The sequence below is a fragment of the Chaetodon auriga genome, chromosome 17 (genome assembly GCF_051107435.1).
Source record: "Chaetodon auriga isolate fChaAug3 chromosome 17, fChaAug3.hap1, whole genome shotgun sequence".
In the NCBI taxonomy this organism is placed as follows: Eukaryota; Metazoa; Chordata; class Actinopteri; order Chaetodontiformes; family Chaetodontidae; genus Chaetodon; species Chaetodon auriga.
This window is the reverse complement of record NC_135090.1, coordinates 18,872,501-18,882,229: the sequence shown is the minus strand read 5'-3', so window position 1 is coordinate 18,882,229 and position 9,729 is coordinate 18,872,501. Positions and strand designations below refer to the sequence as shown.

Sequence of the window (9,729 nt, the reverse complement as noted above, 5' to 3'; positions counted from 1 at the left end):
CGCCTTCCAAGTATCCCTCTTGTGATTGGTTCTTTGTCATTGTTGGAGCGTTTTCATTGGTTCCTGACGGCGTTGTTTTGACAATTAATTTCCGGAAAGTGCTCACGAGTTGTTGTCGCGCGTGAAAGGGTCAACAAAGTATGTTATTTTATGATGGTTTACTAATTCAAATTGTAAATGTCGATTTCTTGCTAAGCGTCACTCGACTCAGCAAACTAAATGAAAGTCAGTAGATTATGCTGCTCGTCGTACCCTCAACGGTGTGCAGCTAATGGCATGATTAACAGTTAGCTTTTCAATTCCTTTCTAAAGTTTGCTTACTTTTTATTCCTCTCTTGGTTACATAGATACCAAGGTCATAATGGCTGACAGTGCCGACGTTACACCTGCCGTGAACAGTCTGCCTTCTGGAAAGGGGGAGCAGGGAGAAGGTGGAGGAGGCTCGGAGATGAATGCAGGAGGTGGTTTGACTGATGCCCAGACAGAAGTGTTGGAGAGGTGTCTTCACACACTTAGGCATGCTAAAAATGACAGTCACACATTAGCTGCTCTCCTGCTGGTAAGTGTCTTATACTGACGATACACAGTTAACACAGTTTCCACTGACCTCACCACTAATATTAGTTTACCAACTTAATACAACATAATAGATACGTTTACCCACGAAGTCGGATCAACACCTGTAAGAGCTAGTTTCAACAATGACTGAACGTAATAACTTTCACGAAGCGAGGATTTATAGCAGAGGTTCTTTATTAGACAGCATTAGTTTTACTGTAGGTGTAACTATTAAACTGTTAACTGAGGCTATAAAGGGAGGCATATGTATGTAGAGTATTGAAGGACCGCTGGATCAGACCTCAGCACTGAGCACTGTTTGTTGTTTTCCTCTCCTTGTCATCAGATAACTCGCTTGTGCCCGGCTAACCAGCTCGACAAACCCACCTTAAGGCGCATCTTCGAGGCCGTTAGCCTGACCCTTCCAGCTCGGCTTTTGGTGACAGCCGTCAGAGGGAATGACCATTCCGGCTTACCCCCACACGAACTCCTTTCGCTTGGCACGGCTCTGCTGGCTGCCCTCAGCACAGACCCAGACATGGCCTCCCATCCGCAGCTCCTCACCACCATCCCACTCGTGCTGGGCATTTTAGCCAACGGTCCTGTCAGCCAGCAGCACCGGGAACAGAACCAAGTTGGAGAGACGGGGCAGAGTCCAGATAGTAAAGTCCAATCAGCAGAGAGTGCAAACACACAAAGTAATCCTGCCAGTGTGACAGAATCAGAGGGCAAGACCAGCAAGAAAAAGGATGGTGATGGCAGTGAAGTAAACAAAGAATCTACATCTCAAGAAAACACCCTCTCTTCCAAGGTAGATGAAGCCATGGCTGCTGACTGCTACCAGATTCTCACAGCTGTGTGTGCCTTACCCAGAGGCCCTGACCAGCTGCTGAACAGGGGTGCCATACCTGCTCTATGCAGAGCAGTGGAACAAAACCAGACGTTCAGTCAAGAGAAGGGGCTTGCCTTGCTTGGTTGCCTCCTCTCAGGTAAAATGAAAGACAAAGTGTGGAGTAAACACCCTGTAGAACTCCTCAGTCTGCTGATCAGGCTCTCCAATGACTTCTGCCAAGCCAGAGACCAGACCAGGCTGAATATGTGTGCCCAGTTGGTTCAGTTTCTCCCCCCAGTAGGCGGGTTAGCAGAGAGTGAGGAGCTGAAGGGAGTCGTGGCCCGTGTGTGGGGGGCACTGAGACCGATGGTGCAGGCTAAGTTGACACCAAGAGACATCGGACCAGTCCTGGTCCTCAGTGCTTGTCTGCTGGATTTGTGTGGATGGGATCTGGTGGGTCCGCCAAAGTTCTGCTGTTTACTGGTGAACCGGGCCTGCGTGGAGGTCAGAATGGGTTTGGAGGAGCCGCCTGGTAACGAACTGAACCCAGAGCTGCAGCACACACTCACAGGTAGTGGTCTTATCTGAAATAGTATGTTGATTGTAATTACAACATCTGCCCATCCTGAACATCTGACCATCCCCAGGCTGTTACCGAATCATGGAGGCTGCCATAGAGCAGGCCTGCTGTCTGGGAGCGTCTCAGACCACTGCACCTCCTCAGACCTCCATCGCTTCACTCAGTCTGCAGCAGAGCAGGCAGGTCCTCAGGGTGCTGGAGGAGGCCTTCTCTGCTCTAGTGTACCACCTGCAGCAGGTGAGAGAGCGACGTTTAAGCTCCTGTTTGTACCCAACAAGCTCACTCTTTGCATTTCAAAAAGAGTCCTTCTCCCTTCTAACTAATCAGCATGTATTTAAGAATCTTGCAAAGTATTTGCAAAGTTCAATACTGTTCTTTGCAAAACATAATTTTTCCTCAGAGCTCACTCCATACACTTTTCTTCCACACTTCCTCATCTCTTCCTGTTAACGTAGGTGGATCCAAGTCGCTATGCTGACCCTTTCATTTTCGCCACATTCCGCTCTCTGTGCTCTTGGCTGGCCGAGGAGACTTCCTGTCTGAAGGAGGAAGTGACTGGACTGTTGCCGTTCCTGATCGGATACTCCCGGAGCCACTTGCAGGGTGAGAGCCCCGAGCAGGGCCTCTCTGATTGGATGACCAAGATGTCTGTCAGAGAGGAGAGAGAGACGTGGACGGGCAAAGAGCCTTTGAGGTAAAGATGACTGAAACATGGATGCTTTATTCCACGTATGCTGCAGTCTTCTGACAGGTCTTTCTCTTCTCCCCTTGCGTTCTCCCCCCTCTCTTCAGGTATCTCCTCCCAGCTCTGTGCCACCTGTCGGCAGAGGAAGGTCCCAGGAAGGTGCTGCTCACCCTCGACGCCCCGGCCCTGCTGGTGGACTTCCTGTCGCAGTGCTGGACTTCCCTCAAGGGGAAAAGTGGGGCGTCGTCGACCAGGGATCCCAGCATGGAGACAGCCTGCTCAGCCCTCCTCAACTTCACCGTCACGGAGCCAGAGAGAGTCAGGTAGCTCGTTTACAAAGTCAAATGCTCATCTGAAGGCTGCGAAGGAACGATCTGTTGTTTTTAAGTCAATAAGAAATATGTTTCATTCATAACCATCAGTTCTGAGATATCGCTGGTCGTGCTTGTCGTTGATGATGGCGTACATTTTTCTGTTTTGCTGTCTAGGAAGGACCCATGTTTCAGAACGCTGGAAGTCCTTCTAAGTGAAGCACTTCCTGTTTTGGTGCATAAACCCAGTCTGCTGGTCCTAGCAGCAAATTACTGCACATTGGGACTAATGATGGGCAGACTCAAATCAGCTCCTTCAGGTGAAAATTAACCTTTTTACTGTGGTTGATTACATGCAAATTCGCTCTGTGCATTTGGTATCATGTTTACCATTTGAACTAAAATTCTACAGTACACGGCAGCAAACCTTCAAATCTGTTTCAGTGCTTGAATTTCTATTTTTATTCAGTGTTGAAACAGAAACAGCTCGATGGAATTCAGCCTTTATCCATTTGCTGTGTTTCCTGCTGTAATGTGTCAAAATGTTTTCTGTGGAAAAGGGCTGTGGAGCTGGAATATTTAACTGGAATGCGGCCATTACTAATGTTATTAGTTACCCTGGTGCGTTTCCTTCCTTTGCTTTGAGAAAGGCCTATGGGAGTGCAGTTCATGTGGGCAGAAGCACTGCTGTGCAGAAGATGCAGATTGAGGCTGTAGACATAACAGTCACTCTTAAAACATCAGCGAATGTTGAGTCTCAGAGATTGTCTTTAAACCTGTATTAATCATTCAATCTGAGGACTCTTCACAATTCTGAAGCTTTTCAGAGCTTTTTAGCTTGTCTTAGCCCGTTGTTTTGGTTTTGGGTTCTGCAGACAATCGTACACAGTGGCTGGTAATCATTGTTGAGCATCTAGAACAAGAACAAGATGTTTTTCTGAGTGGATTCAGGGTGTTAAATCAAGCTTAACGGAGAGAATAGTGGACTGACATTCATCAGGTGATCAGTAATGGTCTCATGTTGCTGTGTCTGCACAGCAATCTTATCAAGAGATGACTGTGTGTCATCTTTATTTAATGTTTTTATGCCCCCTAGTGGCCATAATTATTGCAGCTATGACTGTAAAATACTTTGGTGACACTCCTGCAACTTCACATTTTCATATCTAGTTGTGTGTCCTTGATTGTTCTTTTTTAAATCACATTTTGGTTCACAGATATTAAACTCTGCTTACAATGCATACTTTTTTATTTTCCAGGCTCAGTTGAAGCCAGCCAGAGGCGGTTCTTCTCCACGGCTCTCCGCTTCCTCCGCAGCGCCCTGGTCTCTGGCTCCGGCCCCGACCCGGTTAAGGTGAGCCTCAGCTGGGAGGAGAGCTGGGACGAGGCTGCAGAGCTCTGGAGGCTGGGTCTGCAGGCTCTGGGAGGCTGCGTCCGCGCTCAGCCCTGGATCACCGCCGTGGTCAGAGAGGAAGGTTGGCTCAAACACACGCTCGCGATGCTGAGTCAGTGTAGCGCACTACCTGACCAGCACACGCAGGAGGCGCTAGAGGAGGCTCTGTGTGCCATGGCAGACCAGTGCCCGGTCTGTAAAAAGGAGATTGGAGACATGATGAGAAACGGAAAAGGAGCTTTAAGCTGTATGAGGAACCTGAAGAAGTCAGTGGGAGTGAAGTGAAACCAAACTGCGGCCAGACTGTGTGATCTTTAAAGGAGCATTTTTTTTACTTGCAGACTGGAAAATGGAGTCACAAAGGAGGACTATTACCGAAGCCAAACTTGTGTGTTTATTATCAGCCTGACAGGAATAATGTGTCACCTGTTGTTCCCAGACTTTCGCAGAAGGAAAGCATGAAAGATCTCAGATACTGCCAGCCGAGCAGTGTTTCCCAATGAGCTTTAACCAGGTGTGCTCTGAAAAGACACAAGCAGTTTCATACATGTCAACTGTGAAATGTTAATACCTTTAATAAAGAGCTGCTCTGTTAAAAAAAGAAACAACAACCAGCATCTCTTTCTGCCCATGTTACTGCTCAGGTATCTTCCTTTCTTATCCAGCTTTTAACGATGTTTATTTTTTTGCCCGAGCTGTTTGTAAGACTCGTTGGGGTGAGTCCTACCCAAGTCTCTAATGTTTTTTTTTTTTTACATAACTTAGACGTGTTCCTTTAAGGCACAGGCCTCATACTCAATATTCAAGCTGTGAAGCAATGCAAGGATTGCCTGTCAATTTTTAATTTTTCCAGGATAATGTCTAAAAAATTGCAAAGTTTTTTGTTTTTAAGCCTCAAGTAAGGTCTCAGAGAAGTTATCAGGCCTCATTGATTAAAAAAAGTGTCCAACTTGGGTCCAAGTCTCAAGTACAAGTACTTCAATGACCTGAAGGCAGCTGTATTATTTATCCAGTTTCGAGGAAAAAATGTGACGGAGGTGTTCATTACAAACCAGGATGTCACATGTTCCTAATGCAAGAGTGAATGAAGTATTTTCATGAAGTACCACAAGATGGCGCACTGAGACTTGTTTGGTCTAATCTATTTGAAGTTCGTATTAAGTGTCCCCTTCTTTCTACAAAGCTGCACATTTGCAGAGGGAGATCTGAATGAACAACTTTTGGATGATTTATGTTTGTGTTTGATTTCCCCCTAATTCTGCTTCCTGGCTATAATTTAGGAGGAAAATTTTGATCATCATATGCAGTGAAATGTTGGAGAAATATGATAGAGGAATAAATGCAGATCGCATACAACAGTCACATTTTCAGTTATTAATACAGCGCTTTCGTTAAAGAGCAGCGAGAGTTGACTGATCTCAAATATTAAACGTAGCTTCATACTTCTTCCGTATGTATTCTTATTATTTTCTCATATCTAAATATTTTTTTCTGATAACAAATATCCCAGAAAATCACGTTTGCGTCAGTGATCCTTTGCCTTGTCATCATCACCGGCCGGACGTATCTTTTCTCTTTCAGTGCTGAATACTGATCCTATAGTCCGTACTCCAACCGTGAAAAAGTTTTTAGCCACCCCATCCGCGGCTCCTGTCACCTCCCGCCCTCCTTTTCTTCCGACCCCCTACCCCCCCTCCCCAACACCCATCCATACAAACTCCTGCATCGTCTCTCAAACTAACTCACTCCTCTCTGTACCTTCAGCCCGTCTCTTCATCCACCGCGTCACATTAACCCCTCAGCTGCAGCTTGACACCCAGACTGAGAGCCACCAGCACCGCCGTCACCATGCTCTGGAAGTCCCGAACCAAGACTGACGGATTGCAGGTAACAGAAACACCGCAGAGCTTTCTGTTTTCTCCGCTACAGTTTTTCTTTCCTCGGCTTCACAGCAGGTCTGCTATATGGAAGTCCATCAATGCGTAAAAGGCTGCACATGCTGGGCCCGTTCGGTTGTTTTTAAGTGAAGCTGAATTCAGAAAATTTATCTGTCGACTGCTGAACGTGTGCGAGACTCAGTTTAGGTGAAATGTTTGGAGAAAATTACATTATTTGAAGTTTTAAACCGATAACCACCAAGATTTTTGACTGCAGGGAGCTGGATGCCCGTGCGTAAAAACGACTGAAGACAGAGAATATGATTTTCTTGTTGAAATGTGATTTAAATGGTGTTTATGTTCAGATGCTTCTTCACTAAACATCTCAAAACACCGATATTTCATAGTTTATCTTTGTGCGTAAAATCCATATTTTGATTCAGTACCATTTTTTAAACGAAACAAATAATAAATGTCAAAGTACAGCAAGTGTGTTTGCATTAACGGCCGGTAATTGAATGAATATATCTCTTTAAGAAAAGTGGACCCTGTCGACCCCTCCCCTCATTCTGCCGGGTGCGCGCAAAACCTATAAGTAGTGCGCTCATGGAGAGACTAGAGGACTCTGTGTGTGCGTGTCTGGCAGCAGCTTTTCATCAGTGCGTATAAAGAGCTCCGTGAAACAAGAGAAGAGATAAGGAAAAGTAAATAACACCTTTGAATTTAATGGACCGTTAAACAAGCCTGGATTACATCTCGGAGCCTTTCCTGACACCTTTCAGTCGTTGGAAGCCTGCGCATCCTGTTGAGTTTTCAAATTTGGGGGTATTCACTGTGGTCCAGATGTTAATCCACACCTATTCGGCTATGGTGAGTTTGATAGAGTCGTGTTTTGAGCTTTTTTTTTTTTTTGATTGTTTATCACTAATGCAACTCAACTTTAGGAAAGATGTTATTTTCTGTACTGTCAGTGCCTGAAAGATCGAACATCTAATGTTCTGTCACCACTTAAAAACAGCTAAATATGAGTAAATGAAAGTGTATAAAAATGTTAAATGATTTGAACTATGTGATGCATTTTCATGTGTGTGATAACAACTGTCAGTCTGCAGAGTGTGGTGGCCCTTGGTGATTTTGGGGGCTGATAATTAAATACATCTCCGGTAAATCTGGCTTGTTCTTTGCTCTCCAGAAGAACCATTAAGTGTCCATACTTCCCAATGAGCCGTCCTGACGCTCAGTTTGCTGCTGCGCGTCTGTCCGCGGAGACGGTCTTTGTCTGCACGGTGTCACAGCAAAGTGAGATCGACTGACAGTGATGTGTCCACTCACTGCCAACCCTGTGACATGCCGAGACACGGCCCATCTTTCTGGAGGAGTGTTAACGCTTTTCCAGCTTCAAATGTGAACTTTGTCAGGCTGAAATGATGAGCGCGCAGCCCCGCACAGTGTGGGTGATGCGTGGCAGATACAGACTATATGTGTGCTTTTAACCTGGCAGCGGGCCTCTCCGGCTGGCAGATTATGGACATTGTTCCACCACAACGGCATTGATCCGGTTGACCCAGCTTTGGGAAAAAAATCCAATTTAACCAGGATGTGTGTGAGAGGAAATGTAGGCTAGTGGACTACATGTTAATTGTTGCACGCTGCATTTCTTTTCCACGAGGGGTTAAACTTGTGAAAGTCAAAATAAAATTGCCTTTCTGCGCCTCGTCAGCCTGAATGAACCCCCTCTCCCCCTCTGCTTTTCAGTTTCGGGGCCAGTGTGGCTTGTTGACAGGGTGACAGATTATTTACAGATGTACCCCCTCCCCGAGCAACGTGTTGTTGCTGCTGTGCATTACCTGTCCTTTGTGCAGCTTCTTGGTGGCCGTGACCTTCCTGACACTGTTCAGCAGCGATGCCGAGGGCGTCTTCTGCCAGTGCGCATCACTTCAAGCGCTGCTGCTATTTCCAGCCATCTAATACGAATGGAAATACATTTATTTATGGGTTGTTGAGGTTTCGTGTTAGTACGTTCGTTTCTATTTTTTAACTTCTGGATTTTGTGAGTTATCTTTAGACAAATGCAGCTCTTGCAATCCACGCTTCAGTTGTAAAAATGGTGCATTTCCCGCGGCTCTGAACTTTTGGAATCTGACTGACATTTGATGAAATCGTCGGTCGCGTTTTTCGCCGTTGGGAGAACAGGTCGATCAAGTGTCTGAGCTCCTGATATGAAGAAAACTTTTTCATTTTCCGCAGGACCGCGCAGACGGACTAAGCGGCTCTTCGCCGAGTGGGCGCCTCTCCCAGCTGTCCTCCCTGAACCAGGCCGCCTACTCCTCCGCTCCCCCGCTCTGCCACACTCCGGCCTCAGACTTCCAGCCTCCGTACTTCCCTCCCCCTTATCCCCAGTCCTCCCTGCCATACTCCCAGAGCCAGGACTCAGCGTATTCCCACCTGTCAGACCCCTACCCCTCCATTAACTCCATCCATCAGCATCAGCAAGCGGCATGGCACTCGCAGAGGTCGCGGTCCGAGGAGGGGGGACTCCTGTCACAGTCGCACCGGGCTCTGAGCCTCGACCCCCGGCGGGAGTATGCAGCTGTGCCTCGGCTGCTGCACGGTCTCGGGGAAGGTGCTGCCGCTCTCGGGGACGGTCCTCTCGGGATGCACCTGGGACATCACGGCCTGGAGGATCTTCAGGTGACTTTAATCGTTTATTTATTTTGGTTTTCCATCCTTGGGTTGCGTTGGCGCTGCGCACCGGGTAGACCGTGCGTAAAAGTCACACGGTACAAGATGAGTGGGCACAAACATGATCTCTTTATGAACAAAATTTCCAGCGGGCCTCTTTGATTGTTCACTTTTATGCTAACACAAATATCATGGAAAATAAGTTCAAAAATATGTCTTATACTTAAAAATACGTGGATGTTGGCAAAAAGGCCTTCAGGCTTTTTGTCGTCCATTTCCTTATTTCCTTCGAACGATGATGAAACAGCCACATTAATAAAGTAGATTTTTAAGTAAACACCTTTAATTAACAACTGTCAAATTTCATTACTCATTTCCATTGATTTGGGAATTTTCATCTGCTATTTATTCTATTTTTTATCTTTAAATCTCATTCGGAGCTGCAGCTTATTTTGTCTGAATTTCCCCCAAAAATCCACACGATCAGTTTTGGTGCCTGATATCAAAACCAGAAGGAAAACAGTTGTGCGTCGCTTACAGAGTAAAAAATAAAAAGAAAACAGATCTGTGTACTATTGGAGTGAGATGTCAGGTCTGAAATATTCATTTCTGTAGTTGCATTAGCAGATTTTTATTTTCCCTGAAACATATTTCGTGAATTAACTAATAATAATATATTAGATGACTCTCCTCACTTTTGATTTAACGCGGCCTGTTGGACGTTTTTCTAACATGATTTCTCTTTTTAAACAGTTTTTTGTTCTTTGTTTTTTTTTTTGCCACATTTTTGAGCAGAGATGCTTTTCGGGTT

General features: G+C 45.9%; 2 protein-coding genes across 4 annotated transcripts in view; both read left to right on the top strand.

Annotated features, from left to right (window-relative positions):
- The first annotated feature begins 71 nt into the window (after positions 1-71).
- Positions 72-4,954, top strand: ncdn (neurochondrin). Of its 2 annotated transcripts, none has more exons than XM_076754983.1 (8): positions 72-138; positions 348-559; positions 905-1,961; positions 2,038-2,207; positions 2,426-2,664; positions 2,763-2,978; positions 3,144-3,286; positions 4,226-4,954. In XM_076754983.1, the coding sequence occupies exons 2-8, from the start codon at positions 362-364 to the stop codon at positions 4,642-4,644; spliced, it is 2,442 nt and encodes an 813-aa protein (XP_076611098.1). In that variant the 5' UTR covers positions 72-138; positions 348-361; the 3' UTR covers positions 4,645-4,954. The 2 variants fall into 2 exon arrangements, with proteins under 2 accessions (XP_076611098.1, XP_076611099.1); XM_076754984.1 differs by lacking the exon at positions 72-138 and adding an exon at positions 227-260.
- Positions 4,955-6,103: 1,149 nt separating this feature from the next.
- The window catches only part of tfap2e (transcription factor AP-2 epsilon), a 13,453-nt gene continuing 9,827 nt past the window's right edge, over positions 6,104-9,729 (top strand). Inside the window, exons 1-2 of one of the 2 annotated variants that reach the window (XM_076754980.1) lie at positions 6,104-6,246; positions 8,484-8,927. In XM_076754980.1, coding sequence (XP_076611095.1) covers positions 6,208-6,246; positions 8,484-8,927 — 483 coding nt within the window. In that variant the 5' untranslated portion in view covers positions 6,104-6,207. Of the gene's footprint in view, positions 6,247-6,854; positions 7,107-8,483; positions 8,928-9,729 lie in introns of those variants that run through there. The other variant, XM_076754982.1, reaches the window with a different exon arrangement.